The 17,390-nt window shown below is 27.7% G+C and overlaps 1 protein-coding gene across 4 annotated transcripts in view; it reads right to left on the bottom strand.

Annotated features, from left to right (window-relative positions):
* LOC118185726 (AN1-type zinc finger protein 4-like) overlaps positions 1-17,390 on the bottom strand; it is an 85,546-nt gene that overhangs the window by 16,304 nt on the left and 51,852 nt on the right. For all 4 annotated transcript variants that reach the window (XM_035355631.2, XM_085806670.1, XM_035355630.2 and 1 more), the window contains exons 4-9: positions 14,754-14,897; positions 14,385-14,436; positions 13,399-13,524; positions 10,690-10,819; positions 6,439-7,378; positions 2,487-2,545 (exon numbers count right to left, since the gene is read on the bottom strand). In XM_035355631.2, the coding sequence (XP_035211522.2) occupies positions 2,487-2,545; positions 6,439-7,378; positions 10,690-10,819; positions 13,399-13,524; positions 14,385-14,436; positions 14,754-14,897 (1,451 nt within the window). The remainder of the gene's footprint in view (positions 1-2,486; positions 2,546-6,438; positions 7,379-10,689; positions 10,820-13,398; positions 13,525-14,384; positions 14,437-14,753; positions 14,898-17,390) is intronic.

The raw sequence follows: 17,390 nt of genomic DNA on the forward strand, positions 1-17,390 counted from the left end.
AATATTCATATTGTTTTGTTTTTATTTGACAATCGTTACTTTTATAAAATACCAGATTACTTTTGAAAGAGAAGAAACAACTTTTTTTATATATATAGATTGTAGGATTCAGAAAGTAACACAAATGACAGCATTTTTGTTGAAACTGAGTATTTGTTAATATTAAATTAAACACATGTTCACAGTTTTGATAGTTCCCAAACAATATTTTCAAAGTTACATATTAAAAGACAACCTTTATAAGTACAAACTTGAGCATTTTTATTTCAATAAATAAAAATTTATGTTATGAAAATTTGAAATATAAAAGCAGAATATCTATCAATTTCACATTCTTGGGAAGAATTTAAATTTTTAAATGCACCTTAGAAAAAAATAAAATCCAAATTTATCTTAAGAGTTATAACTATTTCCAAAGAAATTTATTCAAACAAGTGTTAATAATAAAATTAGACATTCAAAAAATTAATTGAAGAAATTTTAATACCAACATATGAGGAAAAAAAATTAAATCACTTGAAAAATAATTTAAGATATTTTTAGCCTTTTTTATTCATGATTAAATAAAAATTTTTATTTAAATATATTCCCACAACTGCTGCACATAAACATTTTTGGAGAATTAATACTTCGACAAGGCTACTTTTTTTATTTTATGAACAGCAAAAGAAATAATTAACAATGTGATAAAAAATACATATTATTTTTACACACACGTGTGTTAGAATATTTGAACTAATTATTTCTTATAAAAAAGTATACAATTTCACTAATTAGCACACAATGATTAAAAAATATAAGGATATTAAATTTAGAAACAAAATAAAGCACATTAATATTATCTCTTAAAACAAAAATAAATGTCTAATTTTTTTTAATGTTTAACTGTATTAAATTAATTTTGAAACAAAGTTTTGCAAATTAACATTCCTTTTCATAATAAAAAAATCTGCTTCTGAACAGCATGACATTTAGCTCTGTTATTACTTGGTATATATTTTGATACATATTATCTTATAATGTTTTAGTGATAAAAAGATCATCTTAATGAATGAAAGTTTATGAAAAGAAAGAATAACTAATTATATAAATCTAGCACAGAAATCCATTTCAAATATATTATTTTACAGTTTAATTATACAGTTTCAAATATATTATTTTACAGTTTAAATTTAATTAATATTAATTTTACAATTAATTTTTAATTAATATTAATTTTACAGTTTCAAATATATTATTTTACAGTTTAAATATTCATATTGTTTTGTTTTTATTTGACAATCGTTACTTTTATAAAATACCAGATTACTTTTGAAAGAGAAGAAACAACTTTTTTTATATATATAGATTGTAGGATTCAGAAAGTAACACAAATGACAGCATTTTTGTTGAAACTGAGTATTTGTTAATATTAAATTAAACACATGTTCACAGTTTTGATAGTTCCCAAACAATATTTTCAAAGTTACATATTAAAAGACAACCTTTATAAGTACAAACTTGAGCATTTTTATTTCAATAAATAAAAATTTATGTTATGAAAATTTGAAATATAAAAGCAGAATATCTATCAATTTCACATTCTTGGGAAGAATTTAAATTTTTAAATGCACCTTAGAAAAAAATAAAATCCAAATTTATCTTAAGAGTTATAACTATTTCCAAAGAAATTTATTCAAACAAGTGTTAATAATAAAATTAGACATTCAAAAAATTAATTGAAGAAATTTTAATACCAACATATGAGGAAAAAAAATTAAATCACTTGAAAAATAATTTAAGATATTTTTAGCCTTTTTTATTCATGATTAAATAAAAATTTTTATTTAAATATATTCCCACAACTGCTGCACATAAACATTTTTGGAGAATTAATACTTCGACAAGGCTACTTTTTTTATTTTATGAACAGCAAAAGAAATAATTAACAATGTGATAAAAAATACATATTATTTTTACACACACGTGTGTTAGAATATTTGAACTAATTATTTCTTATAAAAAAGTATACAATTTCACTAATTAGCACACAATGATTAAAAAATATAAGGATATTAAATTTAGAAACAAAATAAAGCACATTAATATTATCTCTTAAAACAAAAATAAATGTCTAATTTTTTTTAATGTTTAACTGTATTAAATTAATTTTGAAACAAAGTTTTGCAAATTAACATTCCTTTTCATAATAAAAAAATCTGCTTCTGAACAGCATGACATTTAGCTCTGTTATTACTTGGTATATATTTTGATACATATTATCTTATAATGTTTTAGTGATAAAAAGATCATCTTAATGAATGAAAGTTTATGAAAAGAAAGAATAACTAATTATATAAATCTAGCACAGAAATCCATTTCAAATATAGCTCTTCATGAGTAAATCCAAATATCATGTCACTCAGAGGGTAATATACATTTTACATTTATTTTTTTTTTATAAAAAATAACTACATTAAGAAAATCTGTAATAATAATGTACTTACATTTGAAACTGTATTTGAGTTTTTTAATGATGCATCAGAGGACGAGAATTCTTTAAAAGCTAAAGATATTAGAAATAACAATAAGCAGATATAGTGTTTTCTCAAGAAATACAGAGAAGATTCATATTTTTCTAATTCTTCATGGTAAACATAATAACTCAATTTTCATTTAAAGCTGCTAACTCACATTCATTTTGCCTTGTTATCTTTTTAATTTCACAAAAACAGCTATGATCATATTTCTAGTGCTTAATTTTGATATTTACTAAAATGAAGAACAAAATGCAAATTTTCATAATTTTTCCAAAGATACAATGAAACTTCTCATGATGATTATAACCCTCAGCTAAAGCCCTGTTAAAATGAATTATATTTCTTAGAATATGAATAAATAATTGTACTGAATTTGACATCTCTACAGATCAAAGCTGCATGGAACCATGGATGATTTTCTTAGGAAGATTCAATTATAGTATATTAATTTATTAATTGTTTCTTATTGCTAAATATCTATTATTTTTCTGTTGAGAAAAACTGAATTGTACACTAATTAGCAACATGAAAGTGTTGCTTAATATATAAAATTGAGATTAGATCTAAAGAAGCAAACAATGTAGAACGTAAAAAAAAAAAAAAAAAAAAACTTGTTTTAGATAACCAATGTAGGGGTTGTAGTAATAGAAGGGATACAAATAACATCAAATTAACATACAAACCATTTTAATTAAACACAGTTAAAATCGATTTAACAAGTTAAAAATTACTAGAGAGTTGTAATTAAATCACAATACGACCCAAGAAGTGTTTCCACAAGTTCTAAGCAAAGAAGTTCACAGAAGAAACATTTAGCACAAGTGCTAAGCAAATTAAAGGCAAGTATACAAGAACAAAAATTTATCAGAGAAAAAAGAACATAAAAAATGACAGCGCCTAAAATTTTATGCTACTGCAGAATATGTTTTCCCTGGTCGGATTAAACCACGGTAGTTACGTACTTTGAGCTCCATTTATCTGCTCTTCCTGTAAATCTCTGATGTTACAATGTTCTAATTGACAATGAAAATAGAATATGACTAATTTTGTTCAATTATGCTTTAATAATTATTTTGTTAGCAGAGCATTCCATGCATACAATTTTTATGATTTAGATTGTCTAATAAGGATTCACTAACCAAACTATGTGTTAAAAATTACAATTCATTTCATAAACACTCACAGAATATTAACTAAAAAGAATATAAAACTCTTTAGCAATGACTAATGAAAATTGGTGCTAATATTATGTAAAGAATAATATTTAAATGTAAATTCAGTGTAGAGCTCATAAACTATAAAAACAGTAATATATGCCTTATTTTATCTAACGCAAAGTAGAGACAGTACACGTAACTGTACTCTTATCTGTTCAAAATCAGCATCATTTAGAGCAAGTTGGGAAGGGGGATAAATATGCCCTTTAATAATTGTGGCAACATAATGTAAAGTTAATTCATGGCTTTAATATAATTCTATATCGAATGTGATCATTAACCAGACGCTCAATCTTCAGGATTGCCGATTAATTGATTACATTTATCTCAGCAATTTCAGTTAATGTTTTGGTACTTCAAAGCAGATGGTGGATGTTTCATATTAAAAGTAAACAATAAGTTATCACAACAAAGAAACTATTTTTATAAAATTCTCTAATTTAGTTAAAGAAATTTCACTAATTAAAATTATAGGAAGTATGTTCTAGAAATATTTAAAGAAATAAAGCCAACTTTCTTTAACAGTGTGTAATAAATAACACACAGAGATAATCTTGAATGGATAAGAGTGTTCTAACAAAGAAACGTCAAGCTAAGGATAGCAATTTCATTACTTCATAATAATTGTAATGCCACATTTATAACATTCACATACTATGTAAGTAACATGTCATGAACCGTTATGAATTACTCCATTTTATGTACAGAAAAAATAAATAAATAAAATACACAAACGATAGAACAGTCAGTGTATCTAATTAAATAATAATACTAATAATAAATAATAATAGTTCAACAAAGACTTCCAGGCCTGTCTTAAAAATAAATAAGCCTTAATACAAGATATGTGCATACTTATTTCACATGCACTTAATTTATTATGCAAAACATGCACAATAAATTAAACTTTTAATAATTGAAAAAATAAAAAGACTTTTGCTCGGCATTAAATTAGACAGTTTAGTACATTTTTTAGAAAAGCGTCAGTTACTTCTTGAAATGCAATGACCATTTTCAGTTGAAATTGAGATTAAAAATTGTAAAAAAACTACATTAAAAAATTATTATAATATATACTAACTGAGAAAAGCTGTATTTTTCAATAATATATTATTCTATTTTAGTTGGAATGTTTAATAAGTTTTTTATTTACAGTTTTAACAGGCTTTCCCCAAAAGTTAAAGTCGCTTCTTAAGAATTTCTCCATACCAGCATTTCTTAACTCTTTAAGACTTTTCGTGCCTGTTCAGTTCCATAGGATTACATGCAGAGAGGAAAAAGCTATTCCACAGGCCCGTTCTTAGAATTACACAGCCATATGCAATAATTTTTTCTACCACAATAAAATCTCCTTCATTTTCTTTCCTTGCCTAGCTCGTATGGTCCATTATCGGTAAGTTAGCGAATGACCTTGGAGCTTTCCACTTTTAAAAAGGGACTATTGGATCAGGGATGCCATGAATGCAAAAGGGTTTGGTGACCATACATTTTCACAAACGACTCCTTTGACTTGAAAATGCTGCCGAAACGAACAATGTATTTAAAAAATTTAGCATCTCTGCTTTCATCTTTTGCAAGGGGCTGGGATAGAAAATGTCCTTTCACATGTCAGGCTAAATTAGAGTTTCCTATTTTTAAAACTGAGCTTCTAAACATTTTACGGCCAAATAACATACAACACAATGATGTGCTGTTCTTTTTAAGTAATGTTATATCGTACATGATTAAAGTAGAAAAAGCAGTAAAGGAATTTTATCCCAAGCTAGTGCATGTGACTTGTCTTGCTCACGTTTCACATCATCTTTGCTGAAGAAATCCAAGAAAATTAGTCTGATACTGAGAAGCTTGTACCCAATATAAAGAAAATGTTATTAAAAGCACCATATCATGTACAACAGTATTTTAAATAACAAGCTTCTAATCTAGTTCTGCCACCAAGGACTGTTATAACACATTGGGGCCCATGGCTCAATGCATGCATCTACTGTAGAATACTACAGAAAAATTTTCAAACTGTGAGGTCAGTTGTGAATAGCTTTTGAAGCAAATTTTGTTGCTTCTATTCAAATTGCACAAAATCTCTTCTCCACAGACAAAACTGAAGAAAATCCTGCAACATCAGATACAGTTTCAGAATCCTAATTTCAATTATTAAACCCTTACAACAGCTAAATATGGAACTTATTGATAAATTAGGTGACATTTTAAAAAACAAAGTTCCAAACACTGTTGCTTCAAACTATGTGAAAAATATCCCTCATTTTGGCAGGAGAAGCAGACTCTTGAAGCTAAAGTGGAGTTAATGATAAATGATGCAGTTTGTCAGATATGCTCCAATAACTGAAACAGATGTTTAGAGTGACAACAGAAATTTCACTTTTAAAAACATCAAGAAGTATTTAATAATTCCGTGCAATTGTAATACATTTGTGTAAGGTTGAAAATTCAGAAGAAAAATAAAATTCAAGTGATGGATCTGTGTAATTACTTGGGTTTTAACTCATTCAATAAATTCAGCAATCATACCTATTCAGTTACTATTAGTTTATTTCCTACATAAACAACCATTTCTCTTATGCATTAAACTGAGTTAGAATAAATATTAAAAATGCCACAAGGAATTTTCTCCTTCCATTTATATACAATTTACTGAAGCATTTAAAACTATTATAAAAATATGTAAAATAAAATTAATCACTAACCTGCAGTACTAGTGATATCATTTTGTGAATGACCATAATTAGTTTTATATGGAACAGAAGATGGCACATCATAGAAATGAGTCCTTTGATTATTAAAAGTTTTCATTAACAGAGCAGACTTTTCTTCTGAAGATAAGTTGACTGACAGAGGATTTTTAATGCTTCGCTTAATTCTTCGTTTTCCACGTTCTTCTCGAAAAAGTTTATTCTTGCATGGTGTTTTCCTTTCAAGCTCATCCTTACAAACTGTCTCCTCTGGCATTGTTTTTGGCCTATTTTGAATCCAATCATCTAAATCAAGAAACTTTCGGGAAGACAAAGCTTCACTACTAGTTGCTGGTAAATACTTGTGCACTTTTTTAGCTCTATATGAATCATATTTAACAACAGAACTTAAGAAAGGAGAATTGTGCATACTCAAGGCTAAGATTTGACCATTTTGAGCAGAAAAGTTCAACAAAGACTTTTCATGAATCCTAGAATTTCCTTGATTAGATGCAATGTAAGGCAAAAAATTTGAGCAAGATTTAGTAATGGGTTCTGGTGAATCTACCTGAGGCAATGTCAGCATATGTGCCGAAACACTATTTAACACACAATCAAGGGGTGATGATGGTCTTGAATTTTTACTTTTCACAATGAAATCTTTTTCAAGTTTATTTTTGTTTTTCTCATACGTAAAGTTTATATCTTCTGCATTATCAGGGGTTATTGCCTGCAAGGATTGACTGCCTACATCAGATGTAAGGCATGATAGATATGGCTTTTCAGCTGTTTTGGCTTTATTTTGAGCATAGCTTGATGAATAGTTCCCCTGAGGACCATATGAATCAATTTGTTGTAATGGAGGCAGATGAAATTCTTTATCTACATCTTTATTTAATTGTTTTATTTGCAAAGACTGTTCTTCTACATGAGAGGTGGACAAAACTTTTCTCGACTGCAATAAAAAATATTCAAAATGTAACAAGTAAGTGTTAGATCTTAATGACTATACATAAGAAGTTGTGCATGTGCAAGTGAATTGTGCTATATTGTGCAATTACAAAATAAACTTATTTTTAGCTTGTTTCTAATTCCCATGCTTACTCCCAAATTTTCAAGAACTTTAATAAAAGAAATCTAAAGTATGGATATTTGATATTTATCCTTTAAAAATACACAATAATATTGCATTTCCTGCAATTTAATTAAAAAATAAATTGCAAAACTGGAATTAAACAATAACTACTGCTGAAAATAAAAAAAGCATAAATATTATAATTTTTTCAAGAAAATAAACAAAAATTTACTATTGTGCTAAAATTTCATATCATTCACCTAATTAAATAGCATTTAATTCTTGCCCAATATAAAAAATGCAACAGAATATGATGCCAATATAGATTTCTAAATAAAAAACTTTACATATAAACAACAAAACTCTCAACTATCTAGTATTCAACTCATTGGAAAGCTCAAGTGACCAAAATATTAAAAAAAATTTTAACAATAAATTCAGCAAATGCGAGATTTGTAGAGCCATCAAACAGCATATATAAAACTACCACTCAGAACCCTGATTATAACATCTAAAATCATGTATATAATATATGGCTCTCTTTCAGATATTGATTACTTCCCTTCCCCAACTGTAATGTTCCAGGAATTCATCCTTAGGGCTGGACACTAATCATATGAGACATCTGAAAGTTCAAATTAGGTGTTGAATTTATTTATTGCAAAAATATGTCACCAGCATATTTAACATAGACCATTTTTTACTTTCCTGCTGACCATTGTTGATAAACAAAAACTGTTACCTGTCAACAAACAGAAGATTTAGTGACAATAATGGATAAGAATGTACACAACACAATCATATCTTAGCCTCGCTTTTATGTAAATCTGGTTAGTTCTCGATAAGCTGGTTTGATTTTTATGAAGAACAATACAAGCTATGTGCTGTTTATCTATTTATTGTTCCATTTTGAAAAAAAATAATTACACTTTGGACCTGTCTTCGATGGAATAGCATGCAGTAAAGTATTTCCAAAATTACAGATCCTAACATAAAAAAATCTGATGTGTACACCACATGACTTCCTTGACTGGAATATTAAATTATACACATTTTTCCTTGCATTTCATTCAAACTTATTGGATTGAATTAAATCTACTTCGCTGACAGCGCATAAACCGCAATAGAATAAATGCATTCTTTAAAATTCACTCTAGTATTTGTTTACCATAGTGACACTCTGGCGCTAGATTCACTTAACAGTATTATATTTCGTTCACATTATAACTCATAATGCACAAAATTTATATCATTTAAAGAATAGAATTATCTAATCATTGCCACATGTTCTATTCAAATACTATAATAAAGCTAGAATGATGAATAAAAGAAATTAAGCACACAAAGCAAAAAAGAAACAGTTTTTCACAGACGATTGAGTATTTCTCATTCAATTAATTCAGTTCTCACTTCGCGAGATGGCAAAAATACATAAAAACTCAAAATATCTATATTAAAAATTAGAAAGTAAATCTTAAACACTTATTTCCTCGAAAAAATTCCGGAAAGCATTAAGCATGACTTAATTAGCAATAATAAATGAAGGCATTATCTTTGTTGTTGCGAAGCTAAGTTTGTCTAGATAGCCAACAAATCCACTAGTCTGCTGTTTCAAATGTAAAGAATCAATGGCCGCCATAAAAAAAAAGGCTTGGCGGCACTTAAAAAACTTTAAAATTGTTGATAATTCTAAAAATATTGCCTACAGATTTATTAAAGGCATAAAAACCTTAACTGGAAGATAAAAACAACATAATTCAATCATTTTTAAAGCAAAAAATGTACAATTTACAAACATATAAGAGTAAAGAAACTGAGATCACTGAGCCAGGTAACAGAGTGGATATATATATAAATATATTTATATACGTTTGGTGCAACCGATTACAACCAAAATACGAGGTGCACATCTACATATTATAGCAGTCCTATATACAAAATTTCAATGTTCTGAGGCTACTCGTTTTTGAGTTATGTGAGATACACATGTACGCACGCACGTACGTACATACGTTCGTACAGACGCCACGAAAAATTCTCTTCAGAATTAATTTTAAAGCAGTTTTATAATTTTTATGGAGGAAACGAGTCTTTTATTCTGTTCTTATGTACAGATATCATGCAAAAACATCATTAAATTGCATTCGTTAGTGATATAGGTCAAAGTGAATAGTTTTGTTAGTGATAGTGGTTGATAGTGGTCAAAATGAATAGTTTTGTTGAAATATGCTGCTTGAAAATTTTCACGATTACAACACTTCCTTTTTACTTCGTACAAAGAAGTAAAAAAGTGTGCACTAAAAGGCACGACATATAATTTTATTTGAAAACAGATAAATATTGGCAATGCAATGGATAGATAATTTGGAATGGATAAGATGGAACTTAGGATAAATAATTTAAATTTTTTATATATTACACTTGTAACTCATTCCTGTTGGTTATCTAACTAAATAAAAGATTGATCCGTTGCCAGTTTGGCATGTACTCAGTCAACTTTCTAAACCAACAGGATTTCATAAAGGTATACAATATTTTTCTTTCATATGAATATGCTAGCTTTTATGGCTGAACTAAACTTTTTTATAAGCTCCTATGATATTCAAACTCATAACATGCATGATTCACTGGAATCTCCTTCCATTCAGTTGGCTTTTCTGCCACGAATTGTATCTTTTATATGCTCAACAATCTGGAATTTTTCTGGATCCGGCATCCAGAAACTTCCCACATTTTTCTGTAATTAATGCCTATTTATGTTAAAAAAATTTTTAAAAGCTTATTAAACTGAAGCACAAAAAAATGTCTATTTGATTTCTCAATTTATTTCATGGTAAATAGAAAAATCTGTGCAGGAGCATTTTAATGAAAAAATAGTAAGAATTATTGCTTATGCTGGTAAATAATTTTATTTATTTCAGATTTCATAACATAATAAATTATGTCTATATATATAACAACAACAACAAAATGGTTTTTTATTAAAGGAAGTGAGAGAAATTTTTATCAAGCAATCAAGAAACATTTTTTTGCTGTTTAAACTCTTAACAAATATGCTTTGGAATAAAAAGAAATTTTATTTATTTATTTATTTATCTTTCTTTTAAGAGATAAGAAAAGTATTAATATTTTTTTTCATTTTAAAAAAATAGCAAAGACAAAAATTGTTCATTGAACATCATATACATTACTCTATTTATATTCAGAGCTTTTATCTGTTCCTGAAGTAGAGCAATTTTTTCCTTGGTAATTTCATTTTCTCTAATTATTTCTTCATCAAGTTCTTCTACCTGTTTTATGGATGCTACCGAAGACGTTTCACTAAACAGAAATAAAAAATATAAAAATAAAGATATACATTACTTCTGTTTTCAAGAATTACAATACTGTGGACAAGAATCATTAAAAGTTATTAAAAATGAGATAGAATATTTTTAGCCTGACATGTTGGAATGACAGTTAAACCCACATAAAAGTAGGAGTTTTTGCATTTTCAGAGATCCATTTGCTTTGTCAGCTGGTGCTAAAATGCTCCACTCCACCTTTGATAAATTTATAGAGATTTTGGCTGATACTTCTGACAATGCAATTCAATTATTGGATTTTGTTACTTAGAAGCCCAAACTTTTATTATTTGTGATATAAAACTGTACGGAAAATTATTTAATTCTTCTTCTGATTGAACTATATGATAAATTAAGTTTTTTAATTATTTTATGAGTTTTAAATTAAAAAAAACTTATTTTATATATATAAAGTGGGTACATTAGGCAAGAGATAAATAGCGCTAATAGCTGCTATTTAGCATATCAAATGTTATATGATCTTAAATTCCTTTAGTGCGATAACAAGTTATTACTACTTGTGCAATTGCTGCAATTTAAAAAGTAAAATTTTTTTGTAGTTAATGATTTGAAGATCTAGAAAGTCTATGCTATTTTGTGAATTATTAGTTCACAAAATAGCATAGACTTTCTAGATCAGCAATTGCACAAGTAGTAATAACTTGTTTTCGCACTAAATGAATTTAAGATCATACAATATTTTATATATATATATATATATATATATATATAATGAAAATTGTTTAACACGAAACTGAGGGGACTGAAATATTTTTCTTGTTAAAAGATATTGAAAAAAAAAAAAAAATCAACAAAATTAAGTTTATTTAAGTACATTTTATTTACATAGATATGTATATGTGCCTGTATTTAATAAAAATCAATGAAACAAAAACATCCACAAAAACTTGATGAAATTTAATACAAAATTTTAAAGTTTTTTAAAAAAAAAAAACATTTATTTTTTGGAAAATAATCTGATATTTTTTTTTGCATTGTCTTTTTTAGCATCAAATTGTTCAATGGCATCCATTTTGTTATTCATTTCAGCATTGGAATATGCGTCTAAATAACTGCACATACTTTTTATGATGTTCCTCATTTCAGATGACGTGGGAGTAGGAGCTGCATCATTCATTTCAATTTCATCATTGGGATCAGCATCAATGATATTTTTTTAATTTTGAACAAACGCCAAAATGTCTCTGTCTGCCATAATTGAGGCTGTACACACATTATCATCAACTACTGCAACGAATTCATCCGATAATACAGTAGGACAGTCCAAATAATACAGAAACTTTCTCAAACATTTCATTAAGTGTCGGCTCTGTTTCAATATCCTCCTTCTCCATTTCTTTTGGCGCCAAAGAATATGATTAATTTTGAGAATCGTGCATGATGAAACCAATTTCATTCGTCCTTGGAGTCACTGAATTCCATGCAGAGTACAATAACATGTAAAGAGACAGAGACATGCAAAGTGAAACATATGAACCAAACTCACAGATTTTTACTCACACTGCGATATACTCGCCACTGAATTCCAAAGCCAACTGATGAGAGATGAGTTGTTTATGTGGCGTTTGTAGGGGGTGGAACGTGAAAGTAGCTTAGGAAAATAAAACTGGCTCGTATCACAGGCTATTCTGAGGGTATTTCAAATACAAGTTAACCTCCTTTCTATGAAACATGTAAAACAACCTCTCTTTTATTTCACACCCCTCTTAAATCTCGGCTGCGAGCTCGGTGTTTTCTGTGTTAAGCAATATTTTTTCGTGTTAAGAGAAACAAAATGCAGGAAAATATTTAGCAGTTTGTCAGGACGTTATATTATTTCGCGTTAACCGATATTTCATCTTAAGCATTTTCGCATTAAACATATTTCACCGTATATATATTTAAATTACGGCAATTTTCTATAATGGACAACAAGTAAGGAGCAAAGAGACCTGCTCTGAAAATTATATGCGAGATTGGCTCTGAAAATGATATGTGCATTAGCAATTTATTGGCACACTATTGCAACTAATTAGCTAATGAGGGTAATTAAATTAACATTCTCTATTTGTATAAATTGGCATGAAAATGCATGCTTAATGAAATGCATATAAAAAAAATATTGGTAAACTAAAATTATAACAAGATTCATTAAAATCATTACTGATGCTTATTTTAAATCAAAAAAGGGTACAAAATATTAGCTTAAATTTGCTGGGAATTTGAATTTTTCATTTCATCACACTTTTATAAAGAAAAGCTTCATGTAAAACTATAATTATTCAAAATTTAATTTTAAATTGGAAACACTTTAATTATAAAAATTTGATGTAAAATATGTGTTATAATATTTTTTACATATACATTCATTTACAATTACATAAACAATTATGTTGCCTTTATAATTCTCAAGATGCTTCATACACTTAAGTTTTTTTAAAAAATTCTTAGTGAAATTCTTAAAAGTTTATTTTACACAATAACTTTTAATGGGCACCATAAAAAAAGACATAAATTTACTCTTTAGATTAATAAATATAAATATTCTATACTTACCTGATTGTTCCAGAAAGAGGTGAAACAGAACATTCACCTTGTTCAACTAAGGTATACATATGAACTTTATCACCATCATGAAATACCAACACAGTAAAAGGTCTTCCATTAGATCCACTTGTTTCACTAAAAATTAATGAGTAATTCATTTTGACTACAGACAAAGTCAGAAAATAAATAAGGAAAATTATTGGAATTTATACAAGATTATTGTCTATAAATACACAAAGTATGTTTCGCATTTTTTATAAATGATTCTTCCTATATCCTCTAGCATCAGATAGTTTTCAAGTAAAAAAAAAGAGCACTTAGACAAATACTAGCAGACAAAAATGGAGGGAGAAAGGGGGATGAAAAACCCAAACATTAATAAATAACAAAGATACATCTGAATAGACAATTATAGAGTATCAGCATTTACCACTTTCATTTGGAAATATTACAGAAAATAATATTAAGGAAAAGTGAAAGATAAAAATCTTTTGATGTTAAACCATAAAGAAGCAGATTACAAGTATTTAAAAAATATTTTGAATTTAATTTTTTTGCTAATATCACAAGAAAATTTAAAAACTTTATTTCCTCAACTTTACTATCATTTGTTATGTTTCTGGCATAGGTAATAATATTGTTTATTATATGATCTCTGTAATATGCTAATGGAAATTCTAAGCTTGCACTAGATATATATAACACAATTTATGAAATTATGCAAAACTGCAAAGAGGCTTTAGACTTACAATATATATCAACATTCTATACGATATAATTTAAAACAAAATGCTAAGAAATTTATGAAACAGGAACATTAAAATATACAAACCAAAGAGAATTTGATTATAAAACAGAATTTGTCTATAAAACAAACAGAATTTATTTTGTCCATAATGAAATTAGACACGACATTTACAATAATGTAAGTACATTTTTTAGAATATCTACAGGCATATAAAGAATTTGTGAGAAAAATTAAGTAAGAAAAATACCTTCGCCTTTCAACATAATCTGCCAGATCTTTCAATTTTTTAGTATCTGAAACTAAACAAATATATATTGAAAAAAACAAAGTAAGCAAGTACTGCAAAATAATGAAGAAAAAAAATTATGAGGTATCTATAAATACTGTTCTAATTAATTATTTTTATACCTTATTGAAAATTTGTTACCTAATTAAATAACAGAAAAGTAGAAAGAAATGTTTTTTTGCAAATGAATAAAAACATTTTAACACAAAGAATCAGTAACTCCTTAAATTAATTTGTTTGAATTATTTTTATTTCTGGATACAGAAAGAGATGCAACTTGTGTTAATTTATTTCAAACTTTGTCTAGCAATTAAAGAATGTTAACCATACCTTGCCTGGTATTTATCGGCCCACCTCTCATACCTAGAACAAGTTTCAGGGTAGCACCATCAGTAATGCGATAGTCTTGTAAGCAAAGATCATCATTAAGTTCTTGCGATTTCCATATTAAATGCTGCTGAGAAACAGGAATACCTGAATAAAAATAAATATATAAAAAATAAATTAATTAATACTTCAGATATAATATTGTAATGTACTTATAAGGTCACAAAGTATCCAGACATTTTCTCTTTGTAGTACAATAATATGCATAGAAACTAAATGAAAACTTTATGAAGTTGATGGAAATTTGTTTAAAAATGCTGCTGGAATTAATTAACTAACCATCAGTCAAGAAAGTATCATTCAGGAGACAAACAGCATAGATTACTTATTATGTTATTTGAAACACAGTGTAGAATATTGTGATTCAATAATACATATTTATATTTATTTTAAATTTATACGGTATTAATAAATTTAAAATAAATTAAACACGAATGAATAAATCATGCTTGTGTAAACACAGAAGTCATAAATTACGAGGAAAATAAGCCAATTAGTATACTGATTATCCTTAATAAAGGAAAAATCACAAAAATGACAATTACTCAAAAGGTTGTAGTATGTAGAATTTGACAAAACTGACCCACAGTGTACATCACATAATAAAGTATAAAATAACATGAAAAGAAATTACCAGACTATTATGGTGATATAGACTATAGCATATGTATAAAAATGAACAAATTGGATGTGTCAGAGTTTGATATAGGAAAATTACCTTCAATGTGGAGTATGAGCTGCCCTAGAAGCAATACAGCAAATACAGTGACGTGTGATGATGTTAATTATGTAGTCTATCAATTCTGTAAGAAATGACAGCCATTGCTCTTTCAAAGCAGTTGCGATTATGGCAAGGGTCAGACACTGCCCCTTCCATATGTATCTCTTTCAAGGATGTTTGATGGATTATAACACATTCCAAGTTCTCTCCAAACCAAATAATGCCAACTATCACTTTAGAGGCTAAACCTGGACTCGTCTGTAAAGAGAGGAGTCGTTCATTGATCAGCTGTCCAGTAGACACCTCCAGTGATGTGCACACCTCAAATGTTTCATTTTATGACATGATGAGAAGGTAAGCAAATGGCTGGTCATCTTACATACAGACCTCGTTCATAAAGCCTTCTATGCATGGTTGAAGTTGACACCAACCTTCCGGTAGCAGCAACAAGGGAGGATCTAAGTTGAGTTGCAGATCTGAGTGTGGTTCTATTCCTTCATGCACATAACAACAAATATTAGTCATCAGCACTTGTAGCTGTACCCCATCCTTGACTGAACTCCTGGGGATCGAATCTGTGGTTTAGAAATTGTTGCCAAAGGACTCGCATTTAGCCATCTGGCCAATTTTGTATGATGTTGTTCTGCCTCTAGTCTCCCAGTAGCTCTTCATCGCAGTTCTTCAAGCAAATGATGTCTGGAGGTCATTGTTATGAATTGGCTATCCCAGATTTCTTACCTCAGTATCACAACGAAATTTGCAGGCTTGCTCTCAAACATGCATTCTCTAAGCAAATGACATATGCCAATTGCAGCGCTACTAATTTGCATACTTCAGTTTTACTCAGCTACACTTACTTGACAACACATTCAAATTTTACATGGATTTTCTTATTTTTGAATGAGTTATTGTTATTTTTGTGATTTTTCCTTAATATCTGGAAACCAGTGTATTTGCCTATATAACAATGCATTTAACTATTAATAAAAAAAGCAGAAAAAATTTATTTTATCAGACAAATCCAATATACACAATCTGGTAATTAAATTATAAGAGTTTATAAAATAAAAGATAAGGATATTGTTTTTTTATTCAAAATATGACACTTTTACATTGGTTGGCATGATTTAATAAAGGGAAAAGACTCATATAAGTTTTCTTGTGATATTGCCAGAAGATTTACAACCATAGTTACAATCATAGATGGGTTTCTTCTACAACAGTAGAAACTTGAAAAAAAATCTGAATAAAAGGAAAATCAGAAGAAATTAACTTTAATGCATTTGTTGAGCTGCTAAAGGGGGATAAATTTATTAATTTAATTAAAATTGTTTAATAAAAATAAAAGTTTTATTATTTTTGCGACAAAGTGTTAATTAATTAAATAATTCCCCCCCCCCCAAAAAAACTCACATAATGAATATATTTAAATTATTATAAATATAGTCAGATTATATATGAATAAAAATAAGCATAATAATATGAAATAAGTAAGGAAAGTAAAATTTTTATACCCAGTTTTTTCTCCATGGAAGAAACTTGATAACTTTGCTGAGAATATACTATTTCCAAAATCTTAATTTATGCTGACTTCGTTTCCAATATATCAAATATTGTATAGTAGAAAAGAATGATATTTATGAAATTTCATATGAATTGTGTAATGTAACTGAGATTAATGTTTCTCCGGATTACAGCAAATTTTCTTCTCTTTTGAATTCATTCATTTTCAAATAAATAGCTATATGTAATGGCAAAAAGCATTCTGTTTTGAAAGATCATTTTTATGATGACGTACAATTTTTTAAAAAAAAATTCAATTTTGATTATTTATCTACTATCTCATCAACATGAAAAAT

This window comes from Stegodyphus dumicola, chromosome 1 (genome assembly GCF_044657685.1).
Source record: "Stegodyphus dumicola isolate Sdum_Otavi_A_Nest chromosome 1, ASM4465768v1".
Lineage (NCBI taxonomy): Eukaryota > Metazoa > Arthropoda > Arachnida > Araneae > Eresidae > Stegodyphus > Stegodyphus dumicola.